This window comes from Megalobrama amblycephala, linkage group LG19 (genome assembly GCF_018812025.1).
Source record: "Megalobrama amblycephala isolate DHTTF-2021 linkage group LG19, ASM1881202v1, whole genome shotgun sequence".
NCBI classification, from domain to species: Eukaryota; Metazoa; Chordata; class Actinopteri; order Cypriniformes; family Xenocyprididae; genus Megalobrama; species Megalobrama amblycephala.
The window spans coordinates 1605880-1633632 of NC_063062.1; the positions used below are offsets into that span (position 1 = coordinate 1605880).

At 33.2% G+C, this 27753-nt stretch overlaps 1 protein-coding gene across 1 annotated transcript in view; it reads left to right on the plus strand.

Annotated features, from left to right (window-relative positions):
• Nucleotides 1-27753, plus strand: part of hcn4 (hyperpolarization activated cyclic nucleotide-gated potassium channel 4) — a 100613-nt gene that overhangs the window by 36978 nt on the left and 35882 nt on the right. Inside the window, exons 3-4 of the mRNA XM_048169353.1 lie at nt 14393-14554; nt 18994-19212. Coding sequence (XP_048025310.1) covers nt 14393-14554; nt 18994-19212 — 381 coding nt within the window. The remainder of the gene's footprint in view (nt 1-14392; nt 14555-18993; nt 19213-27753) is intronic.

Sequence of the window (27753 nt, forward strand, 5' to 3'; positions counted from 1 at the left end):
ATTATTATTAGTAGTAATAGTAGTAGTAGTAGTAGTGTATTTATTGTATATTTAATAATAATAATAATTATTAATATTATTATTATTATTATTAATATGAATGTACATTTATTATAATAATTCATCAAAATAATACATTTTAAACTTAATTAGGACTCGAACACTTCTCAACTTCAAAAATGCCAGACACCACTGACACAAAATTAATAATAATAATAATAATTGTTATTATTATTATTATTATTATTAATAATAATAGTAGTAGTAGTAGTAGTATATTTATTGTATATTTAATTATAATTATAATCATTATTATTATTAATAATACTAATGTTCATATTTTATAATAATTAATTAAAATAATGAATTATTTTTAACTTAATTAGGACTCGAACACTTCTTCAAACTTCAAAATGCCAGACAACACTGCCACAAAAATTATTATTAATAATAATAATAATTGTTATTATTATTAGTAGTAGTAGTAGTATTTGTATTATATATTTAATTATAATTATAATCATTATTATTAATATGAATGTACATTTATTATAATAATTATATTAAACGTATTATTTTATTTTTTTATTATTTTAAATTTATTAAAAATGTATTATAATCAGTCCCTCCAGGATTTCACGGGACTTTTATCAGAAATGGCTCAATTTGTGGCGGCTTTTCTCAAAATTTGCGGTGATATTTGCAGCATTTCTCGTTGTTCTTCAGTGTAAATATACCACAGACAACACTCTTTTAACATTGTTATTACTTTTCTGAGCTTGAGACGCACTGCACAGCTCCAGAATAACAGCGCACCAGTGCCATTAAAGGATTAGTTCACTTTCAAATGAAAATTAGCCCAAGCTTTCCTCACCCTATGATTTTCTTCTTTCTGATGAACACAATCAGAGAAATATTAAAAAATATCCTGATGCACATAATGGCAGTGAACAGGTGGCACTATATGAGCTGAAGAAAGTGTTTCCATCTACACCTTAATAAAGGTTAATAAAGAGTAAAGCTTGGGCTAATTTTCATTTGAAAGTGAACTAATCCTATACGGTGAGTATGATGAATTGCATATGTTCTCTTCATATTGAGATCTCTGATGTTTGACTGCAGACGTTTGATTTAGTGTTTTTGAGTGAGATTTGCTCTCAATTTAATCTGGTTGAGACACAGGAGAGATCTCATTTGACACTGAATCCAGTTTGTTCTCTGCAGAAATCACAGGTTGGTGCAGCATATGTTTCAGCACTCTCATTACAGTCATGGAGGTTTGGCAGAAATCGAAGTGTTGAGTCTTACACGTATCAATTAATGAATATTTCAAAGTGGAGTGCTAACATTAGCCTGTAATTTTCTCTCATCCTCTTGAGGATTGGTTTGGATGGTGATTACAGCGATGATTAGCAGCGCTCCTCTCTCTCTCTCGTCGGCAGGTGAACGGGTGAACAGGGTCTCGGAGGTGAGAAGTGAAGCCGTAGATCGCAGCTGGTGCCTCATTTAGTCGGCCGCGTTCGCTCTCATGACAGCATGTCATGCGTTTTTCCATAGCAGCGCGCCGCAAACTGAACGGATCCTATTAGAAGTGTGCAAAACATGTCAGAGGCATGAGAAAGACTCAAATGCATTAACAAATCATGAGAATCGTTTTGCGTTTGTAAAGCTGACATTTACATTAGTGATATATGTTTGATATTCAATAACGTCCTTCAGTTACTCTGAGCAATATAGCAGATATTTATGCAATAATAATCATAAAATAATTAGGACTGTCACAATCATGAATTTTGTGCTGATGCTTAATTGTCATAAAAATAATTTTGATTAACATTTTAATTCTGTTTTGTTCAGATTCTAACAGTATAAGCCTAAAAGCCTAATATGATACAATTTAATATGATAATTATTATATAATATAATACAAATTTATTAATAATAGTAATAATAATTATAATAATACAATAAAAAAAAATTATAATAAAATAGGCCCATATGATTTACTTAAAAAATAATAATTATATGATTATTTATAATATAATATAATATAATAATCTAAAATTATTATACAGTATATTATAATAAAAATGCATTATTAATAATAATAATTATTATTGTTATGAAATAGGCCCATATGATTTACTTAAAAAAATAATAATTATATGATTATTTATAATATAATATAATATAATATAATATAATATAATATAATATAATATAATATAATATAATATAATATAATAAAATTATTATACAGTATATTATAATAAAATGCATTAATAATAATAATAATAATAATAATAATTATTATTATTATTATAAAAGAAGCCCATATGATTTGCCTAAAAACAATAATATAATATAATATAATATAATATAATATAATATAATATAATATAATATAATGTATAATAAAAATGTAATAATAATAATTATAATAAAATAATAATTATAATAAAATAAGCCCATATGATATTTAAAAAAGTAATAATATAATATAATATAATATAATATAATATAATATAATATATAAATGCATTATTAATAATAATTATTATTATTATAAAATAGGCCATTATGATTTGCACAAAAAATGAATAATATAATATAATATAATATAATATAATATAATATAATATAATATAATATAATATAATATAATATAATATAATGCAGTCTGATTAAACCCATTTTGTATGAAGGAAGACCTTTGACTATTTTTGTGTATTTTATAACAGTGTATTTTTTATAACTTATATAATTTTTTTATTCTTTGGCAAAATGTGATTGAAATCATGCGACAGGCCTAAATATAATATAATTATAATTGCAGTGTTCAAAGAGCTGCTTGTTGAAAAATGTTCACAGATGTCCTGTGGTGAGGCTTTTTAAAAGTGTTTTAGCATATATTTGTGTTCATGTAGTGAATGGTGATTGAACATGGTGAATGACTTTATTGTTTTAACTTGATGTTTTACCTTATTTTAGACAGTCATGCCCAAAAGCTTCTGCGTCCGTTTGTGATGGAGGATAGTGCAGTCAGAGGATCAGATGAAACTAACTGAACTGGAGAGCTAGAGATGGTGTTGTTAGTTTCTGTTTGATTAGAGATGAGATGAGTGTGTGTCAGAAAGAGAGCGGACCTCGATGAGACGGAAGTGGAAGGCCGTCGCATTAAAACTGTCATTTTTAAAGGAATAGTCCTGCTTTTACATTAGTTTAATAGAGTCATGAATACTGATCATGATTTAGAACTGCTATTTTTGCCACTGAATGTTTGAGAGTAAAAAAGAGTCACTACTGGGATACACTACTGTTCAAAAGTTGAAAAAAATCATACTTTTATTAAGCAAGGACAAATTACATTAATCAAAAGTGACATGTTATAAAATAAATGCTGTTCTTTTAAAAGAAAATATGAAGCAGTAAAACTGTTTTCTATGGAAGCTTGTTTCTGTCACTAAATAAAACAATAAAAAAGGTCATTGCAACTTTTTATCTCACAATTGAGTTTATATCTTGCAATTCTGACTTTATAACACAATTCTGACTTTATATATATCGCAATTCTGACTTTCTATCACAATTTTGACTTTATAACTTGAAATTCTGACTTTATAACCTGAAATTCTGACTTTATATCTCAATTCTGACTTTATAACTTGAAATTCTGACTTTATATCTCAATTCTGACTTTATAACTTGAAATTCTGACTTTATATCACAATTCTAACTTTATATCACAATTTTGACTTTATATCACAATTTTGACTTTATAACTTGAAATTCTGACTTTATAACTTGAAATTCTGACTTTATATCTCAATTCTGACTTTATAACTTGAAATTCTGACTTTATATCTCAATTCTGACTTTATAACTTGAAATTCTGACTTTATATCTCAATTCTGACTTTATAACTTGAAATTCTGACTTTATATCACAATTCTGACTTTATATCACAATTTTGACTTTATATCACAATTTTGACTTTATAACTTGAAATTCTGACTTTATATCACAATTCTGTCTTTATATCACAATTTTGACTTTATAACTTGAAATTCTGACTTTATATCACAATTCTGACTTTATATCACAATTTTGACTTTATAACTTGAAATTCTGACTTTATAACTTGAAATTCTGACTTTATATATCGCAGTTCTGACTTTATATCACAATTCTGACTTTATAACTTGAAATTCTGACTTTATAACTTGAAATTCTGACTTTATATATCACAATTCTGACTTTATAACTTGAAATTCTGACTTTATAACTTGAAATTCTGACTTTATATAGCTCAATTCTGACTTTATAACTTGAAATTCTGACTTTATATCTCAATTCTGACTTTATAACTTGAAATTCTGACTTTATATCACAATTTTGACTTTATATCACAATTTTGACTTTATAACTTGAAATTCTGACTTTATATCACAATTCTGACTTTATATCTCAATTCTGACTTTATAACTTGAAATTCTGACTTTATATCTCAATTCTGACTTTATAACTTGAAATTCTGACTTTATATCACAATTTTGACTTTATAACACGCAATTCTGACTTTATATCGTAATTCTGACTTTATATCACAATTCTGACTTTATAACACGCAATTCTGACTTTATATCGTAATTCTGACTTTATATCACAATTCTGACTTTATATCACAATTTTGACTTTATAACTTGAAATTCTGACTTTATAACTTGAAATTCTGACTTTATATCTCGCAGTTCTGACTTTATATCACAATTCTGACTTTATAACATGCAATTCTGACTTTGTGTCACAATTCTGACTTTATATCACAATTCTGACTTTATAACTTGAAATTCAGACTTTATATCTTGCAGTTCTGACTTTATATCACAATTCTGACTTTATAACACGCAGTTCTGACTTTATATCGTAATTCTGACTTTATATCACAATTCTGACTTTATATCTCAATTCTGACTTTATAACTTGAAATTCTGACTTTATATCACAATTTTGACTTTATAACACGCAATTCTGACTTTATATCGTAATTCTGACTTTATATCACAATTCTGACTTTATAACACGCAATTCTGACTTTATATCGTAATTCTGACTTTATATCACAATTCTGACTTTATATCACAATTTTGACTTTATAACTTGAAATTCTGACTTTATAACTTGAAATTCTGACTTTATATCTCGCAGTTCTGACTTTATATCACAATTCTGACTTTATAACATGCAATTCTGACTTTGTATCACAATTCTGACTTTATATCACAATTCTGACTTTATAACTTGAAATTCAGACTTTATATCTTGCAGTTCTGACTTTATATCACAATTCTGACTTTATAACACGCAGTTCTGACTTTATATCGTAATTCTGACTTTATATCACAATTCTGACTTTATATCACAATTTTGACTTTATAACTTGAAATTCTGACTTTATATCACAATTCTGACTTTATATCACAATTTTGACTATAACTTGAAATTCTGACTTTATAACTTGAAATTCAGACTTTATATCTCGCAGTTCTGACTTTATATCACAATTCTGTCTTTATATCACAATTCTGACTTTATAACTTGAAATTCTGACTTTATAACTTGAAATTCAGACTTTATATCTCGCAGTTCTGACTTTATATCTCAATTCTGACTTTATAACACGCAATTCTGACTTCATATCGTAATTCTGACTTTATATCACAATTTTGACTTTATATCTTGAAATTCTGACTTTATATGACAATTCTGACTTTATATCACAATTTTGACTTTATAACTTGAAATTCTGACTTTATAACTTGAAATTCTGACTTTATATCTTGCAGTTCTGACTTTATATCACAATTCTGACTTTATAACACGCAATTCTGACTTTATATCACAATTCTGACTTTATATCTTGAAATTCTGACTTTATAACTTGAAATTCTGACTTTATATCTTGAAATTCTGACTTTATATCTCGCAATTCTGACTTTATATCACAATTCTGACTTTATTTCACAATTCTGACTTTATAACTTGAAATTCTGACTTTATATCATAATTCTGACTTTATAACTTGAAATTCTGACTTTATATCTCGCAGTTCTGACTATATCACAATTCTGACTTTATATCACAATTCTGACTTTATTTCACAATTCTGACTTTATAACTTGAAATTCTGACTTTATATCACAATTCTGACTTTATAACTTGAAATTCTGACTTTATATCTTGAAATTCTGACTTTATATCTCGCAATTCTGACTTTATATCACAATTCTGACTTTATTTCACAATTCTGACTTTATAACTTGAAATTCTGACTTTATATCATAATTCTGACTTTATAACTTGAAATTCTGACTTTATATCTCGCAATTCTGACTTTATATCTCGCAGTTCTGACTTTATATCACAATTCTGACTTTATAACTTGAAATTCTGACTTTATATCTAGCAATTCTGACTTTATATCACAATTCTGACTTTATATCACAATTTTGACTTTATAACTTGAAATTCTGACTTTATATCACAATTCTGACTTTATATCTCGCAATTCTGACTTTATAACTCGCAATTCTGTGAAAAAGAGTCAGAATTTAGATAAAAATTACCTTTTTTATTTTTTATTGAAACAAGCTTCCAAAGTTTTCAACATTGATAATAATCATAAATGTTTCTTGAGCAGCAAATCATCATATTAGAATGATTTCTGAAGGATCATGTGACACTGAAGACTGGAGTAATGATGCTGAAAATTCAGCTTTGCATCACAGGAATAAATTACGTTTTAAAATATATTCACATAGAAAACAGCTATTTTAAATTATAATAATATTTCACATTTTTTACTGCAGTTTTAATCAAATAAATGCAGTCTTTCAGAAACATACTTATGGTACAAATGCACTGAAACTATTTGAATGTCATGCACTGTTTAATTTGACACAAGGAAAGCAAACTTTTTGATTCTGATTATCTCAATCAAATACATCCTCTTATCTGTAGCTCTAGCTCGATCGTAACGTCTCCTTCCGGACAGTTTCCTCAAGGAAGTCTCTCTCCTGTGAGTGAATCCAGTTAGTCAGCATGTTATTAAATCAAACTCAAATGAAGGCTTAATGACGCACTCCTGCGATCAGCAGATGCTCGGGATGGTGCCCTCTCGCTGAGACGGCCATCAAAACAAAGGGGTGTTTTCAGGCCATCACTGAGAGTTTTAATGAAGTGGATGTTTTTAAGAGCTGAAGCACCCCCTTTTGGCTGATATTACGCTAATGACAAAGCTTAATCGCTCTCTTTCCGTGCACGGGACGGCTCTGAGCACTTCTCAACGGCAAGAGTTTGCGCAAGCAACATTAGCATGGACCATCTGTGTTTGTTTAGTGAGCGAAGGCAGGGAGTCCATCTCTATTAATATCGGCATCTGGGATTGTTCTGATTTACAGCTCGTGTCGCCTCGATTGGATGTTCCGTAACATCCAATATGGTGCATAGGTCCCTGAGGTTCTTCAGTGGTGGATGCAAGAGTTTTTCCTGCTTCTGACTGCTAAAACACACATATGACAGTTCTAGTCTGGTCTGGATCACACACCTGACACCTAGGTTGAGATAAAGTCTGCAGGAGGAGGTAAACACTGGGTTTAGTATCATATTAAGGGATGTAAGAAGGTTTAGCAACATAAAAGGCAAATGCACACAGCCGGTGAGCTCTAAAACCATGTAAATAAAGAATCTACAAACACCCTCAGCTTTGCATGGCAGGCTTCTGAACATCTCTTAGGCTGGATGGGAACTATAGTGGATTTTACCCATAACGATAACTTTGTTGGGCTGGTAACCGATTAATCAACTGATGAATACTGAATAAAACCAAAATAACACATAAAATAGCACACTTTTTTAACTTCAGTTAGTGTGTAATGCTTCTGTTTGAGCATTTGTTCGGTTTGAACAATGTAAGGCTGAACACCGTTACTGACAATCCTCATTTTGGCTGCGTGAGATTCTCCAGCTTTGTTGTTGTTGAGCTGTTAAAGCTCCGCCCTCTTCTGGAAAGCGGAGCTCATTTGCATTTAAAGGGACACACACACAAAAACGTTGTGTTTTTGCTCACACCCAAATAGGGGCAAATTTGACAAGCTATAATAGCATGCAGTCTCATGTGTCAAAACAAACTCCGTGAGGTGTCATTGAGTTTTTATGTCGCCTCTAGAGGCCGCTCTCGTACTGTATAATGACAGCAGACCCGGAAAAAATGATTGGTATAGATTTTTGCTTATCGGGGCATTTGGTCAACCTCTACTATGAACTTTATTAATTTCCTACAGTATTCAGTTATACAGAGTATGCAAAATTTCTGTGTGTGTTGAATATGTGGATGAGTAGCACACAGCGAACATGACGTGTTCAGCCTGATTTTGGCACGAACTGGCTGATTCATAAATGAGAATGGGCATCGGGACGCAAGAATCATTAGATAATTCTACCATGTCTGTGATGTTTCCTGACTTTCCGACAGAAAAATTAGCATGTTTAATTTTTTTTCTGGTCAATCATCAACTGTGATGTTGACCAATAGCAGCACAGCTTTCAAACATGCCAAAATGAAATGCTTCAGAAGCCATTGTTTGTTAACACTTTTGTTTCCTGAAGTCATTCACTAGTTCTGCCTTCTCTATGACATCATGCATGTCGTTAAAAGGCAAGCGATGATTGGTCGGGAAGCAACGTGTAGTCTGACATGCTTCTTGTCCCCGACATGACAGGAAATCGCATAATCTGACTCAGTAACAGAGAAAAGTATTGTGTAGTCTGAACCCGGCATTATAGTATCGTGCCCCTAATATTTTATTTGGTCAAATTCTTGCCGTCTACTTTTTAAAATAATATCAACATTTTAAACAGTAGAATTCTACATTTTGGTCACATGACCTCATCATTACATCTGTATTTAATTACATGTTAATCAGTCTAGAAAAATATGTTCCTATGTGAAAAAAATTGGCATGCAGTATTTATTTTAATTAATTAATTAATTTATTTATTTATTTACTTTTTTTAATAGTAGGTGTTATGCCGTTCTAAACTATTTAGTGAAATAGCTGCCAATGGTTGAATTATTTATTGCGTTTATTTAAGTTTATTTAATTTTGTATTTATTTATTTTATTTATTTTTTGTATTTATTTATTTATTTATTTGTATTTACTTTATTTTAATTCATTCATTTTAATGTATTTATTTATTGTATTTACTTTATTTGCTTTATTTTAATTAATTTATTTTAATTTTAATTTATTTTAATGTAATTAATTTATTATTTAATAATAAATCATTTATTTAATTTAATTTATTTTAATTTATTTATTTATTTTTAATAGTTGATGGCATGCCATTCAAAATATACCCAATATTTTTAGAGAAATAGCCTCCAGTGAATAAATTATTTATTGCATTTATTTTAATCTTTTTACATTATTTATTTTAATTAATGAATTAATTATTTTTTTTAATAGTAGGTGGTATGCAATTCTAAACATACCCATATATTTTTAGTGAAATAGCTGCCAATGGTTGAACTATTTTTTGTGTTTATTTTAATTTATTTATTTATTGTATTTATTTTAATTGATTTACTTCATTTTAATTCATGCATTTTAATTTAATTTAATTTAATTTAATTTATTTATTTAATAGTATGTGGTATGCCATTCTAAACATACCAACATATTTTTAGTGAAGATGGTAGAAAGAATATCATATAATTATACAGACAGAAAATCTATAAAATATCTTTCTCAGAGTTTTCTCTTCTTGATCTTTAGATTAATGACAATGTTTCCTCTGGTAATTCTCACATTTTCGTTCATTCGTCACTCATTCATTGATTCATTATTCAATCAGAGCAGGTTTTTGTCCAAACTGAGGCGTCCATCTGCTAGATTTGATCTGAAGTCAATTCTGTGAGAGTCTTTCTGTTTGTTTCTGTCTCTCTCATTCCTCGTCGGCTTCATCAATCAGCGCTGAGATGTTTGGTCACTGCGTGAAGCTCTCATCGTTAATGTGTCTTGTGTCAATTAGAGTCACAGAGGCAGAGCGCCCATCAATCCGTGAGAGAGAGAGAGACGCACAAACGGCCTCTATAGTTTTTGTGATTTATACATTCGTAGATCCGTCCCTCGCCGTTCGGACAAGACACATTAGTCTTCATTCCCCTGATTCACAATAATGACTTTATAATAAGCCCATATTAGAGAGGATTTCCACAATCTACCCAGAGCACTTCTCATTTTAATTGCGCTGCAGTCTGTTTCCATTTCACCATGCTAATTTATTAGAGACAGACGGGAGAGAGAGCAAACAGTCCTTCTGCTGTGTCCAAAACCCCAGTGAGACGCCTACCCGCCGAGAAACCTTCTACGACCTCGTTCTGCCTGAAATCTCAAGCAGTTATGAAAATAATTAAGTGTATATTCATTTTAATATTATTAATGTGAAATATTCATTATATGTTTAATATAGTTATATGTGTATGTAATTAATATAATTAAGTAAATTCATTTATATACAGTATGTGTGTGTATATATATACTGTCAAACCAAAATGTATTCAGACACCTTGAACATTTCATTCATTAATTCAGTTTATTCACTATAATTAAAAAAAATTGTAGTAAAATATGACAAGATCTCAGAGTTAAACTGTGTCAGAAAAAATTAATCTTAATTATGTCAGATAACACTTAAGCAAAACATGGTCAGGTCAAAGTTTCTGAATAATTTTTGATCTTTTAATTATACAATTTAATATTATGAAATTATATGTAATTATATGCAAATTGTTTTATATGAATGCCATATTTAATATCATTCTATCATAGTTTCAAATTAAAATATGTAATTATATATATTAAATATATTAAAGTAATGTATTATATTAGCAATTATGTATTATATATATATATATATATATATATATATATATATATATATATATATATATATGTTTAGTTATATAATTTAATAGATGGGTAATAAACAGTTTACATATAATTTAATTATGTAATTTAATATGTACATTATGTACAATACAATATGTATGTACAAATTACATTTTATCATATTCAAATAAAAATGTTATTCACATTTTAATATTAAAATATGTATTTAAATTATATGTAAATTATATATATATATATATATATATATAATGTACTTTAATATGTACATGTACATTACAATATACACAAATTCATATTAAAGATGAATGCCATATTAAATATCATTTTATCATACTAAAATAAAAAATAAGATATTCAAAATAGTTTCAAATTAAAATATGTAATTACATATATTAAATATATTAAATGAATTTATTATATTAACAATTATGTGTTTACATAAATTACTTGTAAATTATATATATATATACATTTTGTAATTTAATATGTACATGTACATTACAATATGTACAAATTCATATTAAATATTAATGACATATTTAATATCATTTTATCATATTCAAATAAAAATGTAATGCACTTTTTAATATAAAAAAGTGTAATTAAATTATATGTAAGTTATGTGTTTAGTTCATGTCAATGCAAAGCTGTTGCATTTGTGTTGTATTTGTTCTCATACTCCTTCGCAGTGGATTATCTTCATGTTTCATTTCAGTAAAAGCTGCAAACAGATCCAAGCCTCACCTCTTCCCTCCCAAACCCTGACAGAGACATTACAGAGCCTTATGGGTAATAAAACTGCCAGTGAAATTTTATTGCAATTGTAAAACATGAAGACTGTGTGAAGCTTCACTGAAGATCTTGAGTCCATAAGCAGCATCTGGATAAATGGTGCAGAGATTTGATGTTTTATTGTTTTCATGCAACCCATAATTTATGGAGGGGAAAATAAAAACATGCAAAAACCCAAGAAAGCTTCATGATATTTAAAAATGATATATTTTTTTTTTGTCATTGACCCCAAAGCTGAATAAAAATAGTGGCGTTAAATGTACAATCCTTTCCATGTCCTTCTCATTTTAGCTCCATCATTTTCTCGTTCTCTCTGATGATGATGCAGCAGTAACGGCAGACAGTCGGTAATGAGGGTGACTTTTGCACAACGCTGCATGATTAATTCAGATGCTTTTACAGCTAGTTAATGTTACAGAGAGCCAATTATTTAATCCGACCTCATGCTGTTTCCCTGCGCTCAGAAAGAGCCAGAACGGCGAGCGATGTAATGCTCTGTTTGTCATTACAGTGTCCTGGCACAGGAAATAGTTATTAAAGACAAACGTATGAACGATAATCACCGTCTCAATAACAGTAGCATCATGTGAGTGTGTTCCTCTCACATAAGCTCTTAAAAGCTGCGTTTTAAAGAGACTCGAGAGGTTTTTAATAAGCACCGGCGCAGTTAACGGCGCGTGCCGTGACTTCGGTCACATTAAGTAGCTTTCAATTGTGGAGGCCATTAACACTCAACTGCCCGCGTGGACGTCCGGCAGCTTCTCCTGAGGATCCTCACCATTAGGATCAGACAATCACTCACTCGCTCTCGCTCGCTCTGTCACTCACAGCAGAACGGAAAGAGCCCAGACTTGTTCTGACCTGTTTTCAATTATTGAACTTGTTAGTGATTCAGAAAGAAGCAGTGTCTCTACAACACACACACACACACACACACACACACACACACACACACACACACACTAAAACAGAGCCATTGTAGACTCAGTTCCATAGGGGTGGGAATCTTCCTCAGGAGTCACAGTCTGATTCCTAAATATTCTCAATGCCTCTCAGGTTTAGAATTAAGTTTAATTAATTTCCATGAATTCATTTTTTCACTGAATTGATTCAAATTTTCAGGGTTTTCTGAACATTCAGAATTATGATTATTCTATTTATATATATATATATGAATTTTAAATTAATATATAAATATATGTATATATATTTTTTTCTATTTATATATTAATTTAAATTAATTAAATTAATATATAAATAGAATAATTTTATATACAAAAAAATCCACATAATTAATTATACATTATATATATATATATATATATATATATATATATATATAGAAATGTATAATTTAATATATGGATTTTTTTGTATATAAAATTATATGAAATATATATAATTAATATTTAATGTTTATATATATATATATATATATATATATATAAAACTTAAATTAATATATAAATATGTGTGTGTGTGTGTGTATATATATATATTTTTTTTTATTATTTTAATTTTAAATGAATATATAAATATATGTGTGTATATATATATATATATATATATATATATTCTATTTATATATTAATTTAAATATATATATATATATATATATATATATATATATATATATATAATTAATATTTAATGTTTATATATATATATATATTGAATTGGAAATTATTTTAATGTGATTAGACACACACACTCTCTCACACACACACACATATATATATATATATATATATATATTAGTGGCCAAACGATTTTTTTTTATGACCCTTCAAGTTCAATTAAACAATCAAAATATGAGGAAGAAACTTTAAATATGAGGGAAGAAGAAAACACTAAACTTGGTTAAAGTTTTATCTGACAACATTATTTGGCAAAAAAGTCAAACTACAGCAACATGTTTTATTTTACCAAGTTAAAAAATGCATAGAAAAACAAAAAAGCTCACAGGAAAAAGCAAACATTGACTACAACGTAATCAGTTATTAATCTTCCATCGATTCTCTCTTGTTTTGTTCATAATTCTTTGTATGACATCATGATGGAAAATTATTTCCGGCACAATTTGGCATGTTTCATTGCGTTACTATCATAAAACTGACTACAAGCAACTACTCGATATGCTTAGAAAATCTTTAATTTTTAATAATATTTGAATAAAGGGTGAAGATGTCACTACTGTATCAGCCGAATGAAGATTTTACAGTGGTTGTTGTCTGCCTTTTCTAGTGCAAAATGAAAAATGTAGTTCCCTCTGAGTGATTTAAAATGCAGACAGTTCAGGACTGTGTGGATACAATCATACATACTGTATATCACAATTATTTCTCTCATGATATTGCATTGAGTATTTATATCCTTGTATCTGTATTTTTGTTTCACTTATGTGTGCATTCATATAATTCCTTACAGTTCAATTCATGAAGAATGCACGTCTAAATAACTTCAACCTCTAAAAATGTCATTTCTCAGTGTGGTGTGTGTGTGTGTGTTTGCGTGAGGTAGTCGGTGATACTCTGCCCTGTTTCAAATGTCAGTGACATTCAGATTGACCAGTGTGTGACAGCTTGTGTCCAACATGTCCTGTCCCTCCTTCTCTGCCTTCTTCAGATTTTTCATATGACCTACGACCTGGCCAGCGCAATGGTGCGAATCGTCAACTTGATTGGAATGATGCTGTTGCTGTGTCACTGGGACGGCTGCCTGCAGTTCCTGGTGCCCATGCTGCAAGACTTCCCTGCCGACTGCTGGGTGTCCAAGAACAAGATGGTGGTGAGTGAGTGTTTGCACACATGATCCGTCTGTCGTCCAGTCAGGAGTCGACCATCAGGCCACCACACCCCCCTTTAAAAGCATGCAAAGGCAATGATTTCCTTTTATTCTTTCACAGATTATTCAGAGTATTCGCATGTTAATCTGCCGATATGACAGTAAATGTCATGTGACAGTAACGATTTGTTATGAAATGTAGGAACTGTCTGTTGTGTAATCATTTTGAGTCTTTTGTTCTGGACTTTTTCATAACATGAATCAATTTTTTGTCATTCTTATAATATAATATTATTAATATTAGTATTTTAGAGACGCACCGATATATCGGCCGATAATCGTTATTGACCGATAGTTTAAAACCGATAATCAGGGCCGGTATATCCTGTCAATCAAAAGAGAGCAGGAAAATGCACTGAATTTGGGCTTTTTGTAAAGAAAATTCTAAGAAACCAGTTTGATGTTCAATATTAATAGTAATTATATGAATTAATAATATTCAGAAAGTTAAGAAATAATAATTTAATCTTTAGAATTTAGTTAATTTGATTAAATGGAGAGAATAAAGTTTTTATTTACATTTCTTTCAAAATATAATAATTAAAAATAAAATGATTAATTATAATGAAATTATTATTAATTTAAAAGAAGGTATAAATGGCAGAACCCTAAATTATCGGTATCGGTATCGGTGGAGAAATTTAGTATCGGTGCATCTAGAGTTAATATTAAATGAATATTAAGAATAAGAATATTAAATTACTAAAAGTACTATTAATATTTAATATTATTAAGAATAATAATAGTAATATGATTTTTTTGGTTTGTTTGGTCCAAATATATATATATATATATATATATATATATATATATATATATATATATATATATATGGTAATTTAATATAAGTTTTTATATATATATATATATATATATATATATATACAAAAATCCCCCACAGATCATTTATTATAGCTTGTCAAATTTGCCTCTATTTGGGTGTGAGCAAAAACGCACCGTTTTTGTGTGTGTCCCTTTAAATGCAAATGAGCTGCTGCTCCCGCCCACTTTCCAGAAGAGGGCGGAGCTTTAACAGCTCAACAACAACAAAGCTGGAGAATCTCACGCAGTAAAATGATGAAAGTGTTCAGCCTTACATTGTTCAAACCGGAGTCGACACTGATGGAGAGACTCAGGAAGAAGTTACAACTTTTAGACGTTTCTGAATGGATAGTGGATAAATTGATGTAGTTGCTGTGGAGTTGATTCAACTATATTTTTATGTACTGTATTGTGATTATATAGGTTTCCATGATGTAAACTGACTCATATCATGATATAATAAAATTTTGTTCACACCACCCAGCAGTAGTAGTAAGTTGCAGTAAGCTGTGTTATTACGTAAGGCGGGTGGGTTAGTGGGGTGAAGTGTCTCAGATTGTGGTTTTTCTCCAGCCTTAATTCGATATCCATCTAGTATTGACAGCTCTCCAGTGAGCTGGGCTTTAATTTCCTTCTGTTTTTAGTCAAGGGGACATGCAGCCACCGAGTCCCCAGTGTCCATAGAGAGAGGACAGTCTTGTTCCTGATGCCCATGAGATTTAGTTTCCTTAGCTGAATGCCAGAGACCCGAGCCGCGACCCTGAATCAACCCGATGAGAACGAGAATGGCAAAATTGCCAGCCGAGCCCCAAATGAGGAAGTCCTCTCAGGAACTGCCATGTATTGCTGGAGTTTATCGACGAAAGCTGCGGCGGCTCGCTGGCTTCCCTGAGGGATAATTGGTGGTTTGTGATTACCACGGTCTTACAATAACATAGAGTCAGAGATCAGATTCAAAAAAGCACTTTATCAGTCAGCAGGCAGGCGTGGAGACAGCAGTGGGGAGACACAAACTGTGAGATTACATTAGAAAGCGTGCTTTGATTTGCTACATTCGTTTTTTAAGCCAGTTTGCATTTTTATAGATGTCATTCAGCAAGTGCCAAATAACACTTGACAATAAGATCCCATTAGTTAAAGGGGCTCTATGTAGAATTCAGAAAACCTTGTTAATAGCGACACCGGTGGCCATTAAGTGAACTGCAGCCAGAACTTACTGCTCATGCTTATGTAACGTACAAGAGACTGAACGTGATTCAATGCCTCAATATACTCATGGTGACGTTCTTTGCTTAGAAGTAAAAAAGTTAGAAAAACTTTTGCCGCGATAAACTGTTAACGAACATCCCGGCACTGTCCACGCTGCTGAGAACGACGGTTAGTTGAATATGTAAATATGTGCTGCACGCTTTCCTCTCAATAACAAAATAAACACACAACAACAGCAGTACAGAAAGCATCTGATCAGAGTGACGTGGATTTGTTGTCACCAGCATAATGCCGACAGATGAGGTCATTAAAATTACACTATTATGATAGTAAGATTTTAAAGTATATCTGAGACTATAGACTCTATAGATCTGACTATATATGTGAGACTATAGTTTGAATGAATCCCTTTTCTTTGCACGACGCATTGACACTACAGTACAGAATGGCTCTTTCGGCATTATTATCCTGAACATTGTATAAGCATTAATTTCATTTGTCATAGAGCAGAAGAGAAGCTCTCAGGCGTGTAAACATTACATACTATTAAATTTCCTGGCAAAAACATCCCAAGTCCTTCAAGTAAAAATCAGTCTACAGGCTTTCATAGACAACCCAGGAAGACGGGATTAATAAGTAAATGATGAATATATGAAAATTCTTACATTTAGTGCCTTAAATGCAATACCTACATATACAATACATTTGTTACAGTATTTATTTATCTTCATTAAAGTCTTATCGTTGTTAGTTTATGTCAGCTCAGGTCCATTAAATAATATTAACAGATACAACTTGTGATTTGAATATTGTATTAGTAAATGGTGAAATTGACAAAAACAAAGATTAATAAATGATTTGCAAGTATTTTCATTGTTAGTTCATGTTAACTAATGTTAAAGAGGTCATGAACTGTGTTGTTTTATTGTTTTATAATGTTTTCTGGGGTGCACTGATATTGTTAGTATGGTTTTTACATCAAAAATTGTCATAATTTAGAAATAAAAGGCATTTTTCCTACCCTGATTTTATCCTCTGATTTGATCGCTCTGTTTTAAGGGGCGTGTCTGTGTGAGACTTCAGTGTAAACGCCCACTGCTGTGATTGGCTGACATCTTTGCATATGAAATAGCTCAGTATTACGCTCTCGAAAACTTTTAGCAAGTTTTTACTATTACAGCTCTCAATGTTAATTAATCATGAAAAGTGTTGCATTACATTTAGATCTATGGCATTATATTGAGATCGTGGCATGAAAGGTTGCAGTGATGATCATGTAGCTGAACTCAGACATGTTGTTGAGCTCATGAAAGCAGTGATCTCGTCATTGCAACTCAATTTCTGCACACTAACGAATGCTTTCATCATAACTAACAGTGCAAATGCGATGTAAATAAGTCTAGAGTCCAGAACTAATAAACGCACTCTGTTTGATTGACAGCTCCAGCGATTGTAAAGGGAGCGTTCTTTGATCGCTCTCTATATATCATTTAATCACCGTTTAAATAACAGATTATTTTCATCCTAAAACATCACAAAAACATCACTTTTGCCTTTTGCCCACTACTGTACATTGAGATTCAAGTGATGATTTTCTCCGTTTTTCTAAGTATTTTAAATACACATGTATTAAAGTAAAATAGTGCCACTCTGTATCTTTTCAAATTCACTTTTGACGCCTGCAGCTCCTTCACGTTGTTAGATCCAGCTATTCCAGTGACGGGGCTGTCATTATGAAACGGTATGATCTTTTTCCTCTTTTTGGAGCGCTGTAATAAGCTGTCGCTCTCTCAGGATTGAGCCTCTACAGAAATGAGTCTGAAAGCAATCTGGACATGTCACCTCAGACGGAGCCAATATTGATTCCTCACGGACTCGCACACACATCCACAGGACAAGGGCAATTTATTCACTATTTTAGAGGCACAGAGAAATTCACATCTTTCTAAATAGCTGACCCACTTTCCCGCAGCTTTCGCATTTCTCTTTTTCGGCCTCATTCGTACATATTTTCATTTTATGTCACTGTGTTTTCTCCCACCCCAAACTCTCTGGAGTCAATCTGGATTCATATTCATGAAGTCACTGGAAGTGTTTCAACTTTCTGTTTCATGCATACATGTAGGATTGTGCAGCTGAAAAGATTATACCTTAATATTTTTTAGCCTTTTGATGCTAAATGTTTTGGAACAAAATGTTTAAAGCAAGGAAAGGTCTATGTAAAAATAATCAAGGCATTGTTTCTTGCTTTATATCACCAGCAAAGTCATTGTGAATATATCTATATAGGTCTGTCAGATGGACATGAAGTGTTTCTGATTGTCTCTCGCTCTGTCTTTCTCTCTTTTCAGAACGACACGTGGGGTCAGCAGTATTCTTACGCTCTCTTTAAGGCCATGAGCCACATGCTGTGTATTGGATATGGCATGTACCCGCCCGTTGGCATGACAGACGTGTGGCTGACCATCCTCAGCATGATCGTGGGTGCGACTTGCTACGCCATGTTTGTTGGCCACGCCACGGCGCTGATCCAGTCGCTGGACTCCTCGCGCAGGCAGTATCAGGAAAAGGTGAGTGACGACCAGTTGGTTAACATAATGAAGAAATCACAAAAACAGCAGGGAAAGCTTCCTGTGAAGGTGGTGCATTATGGGTTTGTCATCTGTTGTTGTGGTGTCTGGACTGCAGGTACTCTTGCGTGCGAGAATGATGTGTGAATTATGAGTGAAGTGTGCATTTTTTACATCTGTTGTGGTGGCAAATTAATGGCAAAAATGACCTGATTTTAATAATGTTAATGGTGTTTGCCCATGCGAAAGTCAAAAGCACAATGCTAGGTTGGTTTCCAGGGAGTTGCTAGGTGGTTGCTAAGGTGTTCTGGATGGTTTTCAGGGCGTTACTAGTTGGTTATTCAGTGGAACAAAAAGTGATTTGTAAAAATAACTAGATTTTAAAAATGTTAACGGGGTTTTTCCATGCAAAAGTCACAACCAGGATGCTAGAGTTTTCTGGGTGGTTTCCAGGGAGTTGCTAGGTGGTTGTTAGGGTGTTCTGGGTGGTTTCCAGGGCATTTCTAGTTTGTTGTTATGCAGTGGAACAAAAAGTGATTTGTAAAAATAACTAGATTTTAAAAATGTTAATGGTGTTTTCCCATGCAAAAGTCACAACCAGGATGCTAGAGTTTTCTGGGTGGTTTCCAGGGAGTTGCTAAGTGGTTGTTAGGGTGTTCTGGGTGGTTTCCAGGGAGTTGCTAGGTGGTTGTTAAGGTGTTCTGGGGGGTTTCCAGGGCATTGCTAGTTTGTTGTTATACAGTGTATCAAAAAGTGATTTGTAAAAATAACTAGATTTTAAAAGGGTTAATGGTCTTTTCCCATGCAAAAGTCAGAACCATGATGCTAGAGTGTTCTGGGTGGTTTCCAGGGAGTTGCTAGGGTGATCTGGATGGTTTCCAGGGAGCCGCTAGGTGGTTGCTATGTAGTGACACCAAAGTAAATTTTTGGAGATAATGCTAGAATGTTGTAGGTGGTTTCCAAGGAGTTGCTAGGTGGTTGCTATGGTGTTCTGCGTGGTTTCCAGGGCGTTGCTAGTTGGTTGTTATTCAGTGGAACAAAAAGTGGTTTGTAAAAATAACTAGACTTTAAAAATGTTAATGGAGTTTTACCATGAAAAAGTTATAACCATGATGCTAGAGTGTTCTTTGTGGTTTCCAGGGAGTTGCTAGGGTGATCTGGGTGGTTTCCAGGGAGTTGCTAGGTGGTTACTATGTAGTGACAACCAAAGTTAATTTTTGAAGATAATGCTGGGTTGTGGCCGTGAGTGTCCAGGGAGTTGCTAGATGGTTGCTAGGGCATTCTGGGTGGTTTCCATGGTGTTTCTTGGTGGTTGCTATGAAGTGGAGCAAAAAGTGATTTGTAAAAATACCTAGATTTTAAAAATGTTAATAGTGTTTGCCCATGCAGATGTCACAACTATGATACTAGGGTGTTTTGGGTGTTTCCGGGGAGTTGCTTTGGTTGTTGCTATGTACTGTCACCTAGGTTAATTTTTGAAGTTAATGCTAGAGTGTTGTAGGTGGTTTCCAGGGAATAGCTAGGTTGTTGCTATGGAGTTCTGGGTGGTTTCCAGGGATTTGCTAGGTGGTTACTATGCACTGGAACTGAAAGTGAATCATAAACAAAAATAGATATTAAAAATGTTAATGATGTCTTCTCATGAAAATGTCACAACCATGATACTAGGGTGTTGTGGATGGTTTCCAGGGAGTTGCTAGGTGGTTGTTTTGGTAGTGACACCAAAGATAATTGAAATGAAAATAACTAGATTTTAAAAATGTTAATGTATTTGCCTATGCAAAAGTCACAACCATGCAAGGTTGTTATGGGTTGTTTCTAAGTTGTTGCTAGGTGGTTTTCAGGTGATCCAAGTAGCAGAATATATAGTGAGAACTGCTGAATCGACCAGCCAAACCAGTTTAAACTGTAAGGGTAAAACAGGATATTCATGAAGCATTGAAGCAAGAAAATCTGTGAAGGAAGAAAGTCAATTATGTGGAATATGAGTGTGTGGAGAAAACACAGTCCAGCTGGACGACAGCGTGACACTTCTAAACTCATCTTAGCACGCTAACGTGATTACCACAGTTCCTGCCGGCTACTTTAATTCACAATAATGGACTTATAACGCCCATAAACAACCAACTCGAGAGCACAGATATTAATATTTGCTTGCAGAGAGTTTTAGCTCTGATGATTGAAATTAAATTCAGAAGGGCTTTTTGAAACGACTCCAACTTCAGGATGTGCGTCATCATGCAGCTTTATGCTCCAGACTTCACAATCTAGTTGTTTTTGTAGTTGCATTTCTATAGTGTCCCATATCAGTTGTTGACCTCCCCTCACTCGTGGTCAGCGGGCAGTACAGTGTGCCAGGCGAGTCCCTCGTGCCTCAGTCCCTTTCCTGATGCCCACCTCACCGTGGGCAGATCGCCACATGGTGCACCATCTGTTGAGAGACAGAGGGATGGAAAAAGTGAGAAGCAGAGAGATGGAGAAGGTATGAAGTGGGAAAGAGAAGATCAAAAGGAAGATGCAGGGGTCTTACAGTCCAGATAGTCTGAGTTCAAAACTCATCACCAGGCTCAAACCTCTTCACTGCAACCCGCCAAAATATAAGTTCAGAAAACTGTCAGCGGATACACACACAAACTCAAAGCTCTTCACCGCAACCCGCCAAAATAAAAGTTCAGAAAACTATCAGCGGATACACACACAAACTCAAAGCTCTTCACCGCAACCCACCAAAATAAAAGTTCAGAAAACTATCGACGGATACACACACAAACTCAAACCTTTTCACCGCAACTCGCCAAAATAAAAGTTCAGAAAACTATCAGCAGATACACACACAAACTCAAAGCTCTTCACTGCAACCCGCCAAAATAAAAGTTCAGAAAACTATCGGCGGATACACACACAAACTCAAACCTTTTCACCGCAACTCGCCAAAATAAAAGTTCAGAAAACTATCAGCAGATACACACACAAACTCAAAGCTCTTCACTGCAACCCGCCAAAATAAAAGTTCAGAAAACTGTCAGCGGATACACACAAACTCAAAGCTCTTCACTGCAACCCGCCAAAATAAAAGTTCAGAAAACTATCAGCGGATACACACACAAACTCAAAGCTCTTCACTGCAACCCGCCAAAATAAAAGTTCAGAAAACTATCAGCAGATACACACACAAACTCAAAGCTCTTCACCGCAACCCACCAAAATAAAAGTTCAGAAAACTATCGACGGATACACACACAAACTCACCGCGCTTCACTGCAACCCGTCAAAATAAAAGTTCAGAAAACTATCGACGGATACACACACAAACTCAAACCTTTTCACCGCAACCCGCCAAAATAAAAGTTCAGAAAACTATCAGCAGATACACACACAAACTCAAAGCTCTTCACTGCAACCCGCCAAAATAAAAGTTCAGAAAACTATCAGCAGATACACACACAAACTCAAAGCTCTTCACCGCAACCCACCAAAATAAAAGTTCAGAAAACTATCGACGGATACACACACAAACTCACCGCGCTTCACTGCAACCCGTCAAAATAAAAGTTCAGAAAACTATCGACGGATACACACACAAACTCACCGCGCTTCACTGCAACCCGTCAAAATAAAAGTTCAGAAAACTATCGACGGATACACACACAAACTCACCGCGCTTCACTGCAACCCGCCAAAATAAAAGTTCAGAAAACTATCAGCGGATACACACACAAACTCAAACCTTTTCACCGCAACTCACCAAAATAAAAGTTCAGAAAACTATCAGCAGATACACACACAAACTCAAAGCTCTTCACCGCAACCCACCAAAATAAAAGTTCAGAAAACTATCGACGGATACACACACAAACTCACCGCGCTTCACTGCAACCCGTCAAAATAAAAGTTCAGAAAACTATCGACGGATACACACACAAACTCACGGCGCTTCACTGCAACCCGCCAAAATAAAAGTTCAGAAAACTATCGGCGGATACACACACAAACTCAAACCTTTTCACCGCAACTCGCCAAAAAAAGGTTCAGAAAACTATCAGCAGATACACACACAAACTCAAAGTTCTTCACCGCAACCCGCCAAAATAAAAGTTCAGAAAACTATCGCCGGATACACACACAAACTCACAGTTCTTCACCTCAAAAAAACTATCGGCAGATAAACACACAAACTTGAAAAAAAAACTATCGGCAGATACACACACTCAAAGCTCTTCACTTCAACCCGCCAAAATAAAAGTTCAGAAAACTATCAGCAGATAGTGTTGTAAGGGAACTGCTATGCAGTTGCTACAGTGTTTTGAGTGGTTGCTATGTGGTTTCTAGGGTGTTTGCAAGGTGTTTTTCCACAGGTGAAAATGTGCATCTGATCACTGGGACTAAATGTATGCAATAGTAAAAGACATATGAAAAGCACAAGTACACATGAAGAGTGAGCTGGGATGCTCTTCGAGAGAGAAAGATGGGAAATCATGAGTGTGAGAATTACATCAACCTCTTGACTTTTTCAGGAAATTGTTTTTGTCTCATAAGGGTAAAGACACGGAGAGACGAGTGAGATCGGAGTGAGATTATGTGCCGTTCTGACCTCAGTAAGTGTGAATGAAACTCTGAAACTCTGTCCTTTAAACTTCTGAAAGGAAATTTCAGTTTAGCTCTGTCAGGATTATGTGGAAATGCTGATGAGAAATACTGTAATGCTGAGGATGTGACAGGTGATTTTGAATCCATAAAATGCAGCATTTTTTTTAAGTTCTTGCATCTCAGAAACCGTTACAGGACACTCTAGTAAAAGTCTCAATTTGCTCCACATTCAGTCTGAGACATTAAACAGATCTCGTTTGTGATTTCTCTCTCCTCCTGGCAAGCTCAAGCATGTGAGGAAGGCCAGTAAGTCATTCAGATCGGTGTGCTTACAATCTGACTGGAATAAGAAAGCAGACGAGATGCATTTTCAACATCTCCAGGCGCTGAATGAATAATGGCATTATGTTTTTCTGCTGACTGTAATCTAAACACTGACACAAATACCTGTTCTGCGCTGCATGGCAAACAGATCTCACACCATTTCTTTAAAATCTCTCTCCTTCAATCCTGTTCTTATAATATATATTCATGGGAGCCTGAAATGCGGTGGGAACTGAGCATTTGGCTTATGACTGGTTCAGTTTGTCTGATACTTCACTGTGAATCTTTAATGCCTGCAGCTTATGTATTTACCGTAGGAGCGGAGCGGCAGGGCTTATTCAAACCGTTTGGGGAGATTGTGAGATTTCTTGATTTGAAGATGACGTAAAATCACAGAGGTCCTACTAGTTTAATAGCTCCTCCAGTATGTTTTTGTTTTGCATTATGCTTCATGTGATGACATTATGAGAAAACGGTATTAAGGTTTGATGGGGGGGGGGACCACTAGTATTAAAGATTCATTGGAAATTGATTATTTGTCATTAATGATTTGATCAATATCTGTGACTGGCGGTTAATCAATTTAAGTGCAATTGTGGTCATAAATTATTTTTAGTGCATACACTGGAGGTCAAAAGTTTTGAATAATTAAGATTTTTAATATTTTTGAAAGAAGTCTCTTTTGCTCACCAAAGCTGCATTTATTTGATCAAACAGAAATATTATTGCAATTAATTTTTTTTCTGTGTGAATATATAGTAGAATGTAATTTGATCATGAAATTTTCAGCATCATTACTCCATGTTTCAGTCACATGAATAAATTACATGTTTGATAGTGCTGTCAAATCGATTAATCGCGATTAATCGCATCTAACATAAAAGGTATATATATATACATACACACACACACACACACACATATATATATAAATATATATATATACTAGGGCTGTCACCAACGATTTTTTTTTTGTAATCAAGTAATCGGTCGATTATTTTGACAATTAATCAAGTACTCTGATAATTTTTTTGTGATTTCATAATAGCACTATGTTATATTATGATTTTTTTAATGGTTTAAAAAAACAGTTTTCTGTGTGAATATATAGTCAAATGTAATTTATTCCTGTGATCAAAGCTGAATTTAGCATCATTATTCCAGGTTTCAGAGTCACACGAATAAATTACATTTTTGATAGTTCTGTCAAATCGATTAATCACGATTAATCACATCTAACATGAGTTTATGTTTATATATATATATATATATATATATATATATATATATATATATATATTTATATATACACACCAGGGCTGTCATGATTTGTTTTTGTAATCGAGTAATCGGTCGATTATTTTGACAATTAATCAAGTACTCGGATGATTTTTTTGTGATTTCATAATAGCACTATGCTATATTATGATTTTTTTTATGGTTTTAAAAAACTGTTTGAATATAGCATAATTTCTCCAGGTTTCAGAGTCACATCAATAAATTACATTTTTGATAGTTCTGTCAAATCGATTAATCACGATTAATCACATCTAACATGAGTTTATGTTTTTATATATATATATATATATATATATGTGTGTGTGTGTGTGTGTGTGTGTGTGTGTGTGTGTGTGTGTGTGTGTGGTGCTGTCACTAATGATTATTCGAGTAATCTGTCAATTATTTTGACGATTAATCGAGTACTTAGATCATTTCTTGTGATTTCATTATAGCACAATGCTGTATTATGATTTTTTTAATGGTTTTAATATATCATGCAGCCTTTGAAAACGGTCTAAAAATGCGGTTTATGGCTTCTCGTCTGTGGAATGTGCCACTTCCGGTATTTTGCCGTTTAATCGACATCATGGAGGAATCATGACAACCCTAATATTTACAAACTTTTATGTTTGATGCAAATAATCGTGATTAATCGATTTGAAAGCACTTATTTTTAAATAGATTTTAATAGAAAACTGTTATTTTAAATTGTAATATTATGACACTGTTTTTACTGTATTTTTTATCAATCAATGCAGCCTTGGTGAGCAGAAGAGATTCTTTCAATAACATTTAAAAAATCTATCCTCAAACATCTGAACGGCAGTGTAGTTTCTAGTTAAACTGGACTGCGGGTTTTTATGCCATCTCTAATAACATGCATGCGTTCGTGCTGAAATAACAAACGCAAAAGTGGTGCAACTGTTTAGAGAATTAGTGATTGTTCCCATTAAATTCGTCATCTGGTTTAGAAGAATTTGACAATCTCATTCGTCCTAATAATGAGTCAGCGGCGCACTCTGTCCTGGTACATCCTCTCCTCCGTACGTCTCGTTTCGTGTCTGCTGGCCTGCTTTTTGAGATTCAGAACTGCCAAGTGGGTTAACCAGCCATTTGGTCCCCCGGTGGATGCGGCCTCTGAGCCGCGGGTCAAACGGCTGTCTGTTAATGCGCCGGCCGTCCCACGGCAACCTGCTCCCATGGCAATGCAACTCGCGATTCATTGCGTGCCAGCCGCCTCGAGCCAGGCATCCTGTAGAGGAGACGTTAGCACGGTAAACACAGATTAATATGGAGGACAAGGAGGCCGTGTGTCCGTTCGTTAGGTTGACTAATGTGTTCTCTGAACATTTTCCCTGAGCTGTCAGAAGACGGATAGACAGGAAAGACTCAGCAAGGGTTTGAACTGTCTGTTTATTTGTGTGTGTTTAACAGATAGAGACAGAATGACACACACACACACCTGGCTGTAGTACCTCTGCTGATATTCTGCGAGACAGTAGCCAGCGGGTTCCTCTTCAGACTAGTTCATCTCTAGGAAAGACAAGACGTGACCTGACGGAAACCTCACATGCACAAGAACAGCCATGTGACGTTTCATTTGTGATGGATGTGTATGGAGTAAATCACACACACACACTCAAAATCATTCACTCACTCACACACTCTCTCTCTATATATATATGTATATTCTTGAAAACATCTTTAACCCTTATAGGGTCTTTGGGGTCTTTTTAGACCCCCAAATGACGTTTGCTCAAATAAAAAAAAAATATTCTCTTTGTCCAAATGACATGAAACTTTGTACCGTTGTTAACACTTTCTAGATCTACAAAGAAAAAAAAAAAATCGGAGTGATAGCTTGTTTTTATGTTAGTGTAAAAAAAAAGGTACACTCAGGGTCTTCGGGGTCTCCACAGACCCCAGACAATAAAATGTAATTTTGTTATAAAATAACTGCTTTTTAAAAAACAAATGTAATTTTACTCTGTTTATTAATGTTTTTACTTCATATTTGTGCAGTTTTTGGAGGATTTCTCGTATCTTTTAAATTTATATAAATAAATAAATAAATAAATATTTTTACAAAAACAGCTTTTTATGTAAAATTCACTTTATAAAAGACCCACATTTCTAAATTTCATTCATGGGGGATAACATGGATAATTTGACATGGTTTAGTGTAAGATTTTTGCCCATCTTTTGGAAAATGCAGTTTTAAAACAAACAAAAAAAATCACTTTTACCAGTAGATGGCTGCAGAGCTCCACTATTTGCTATGTTATTTGACTAACTGAAAGACATCTTTTCATAAGTTTTTTTTTTTTTGTTGGATTCATATCTAAATGT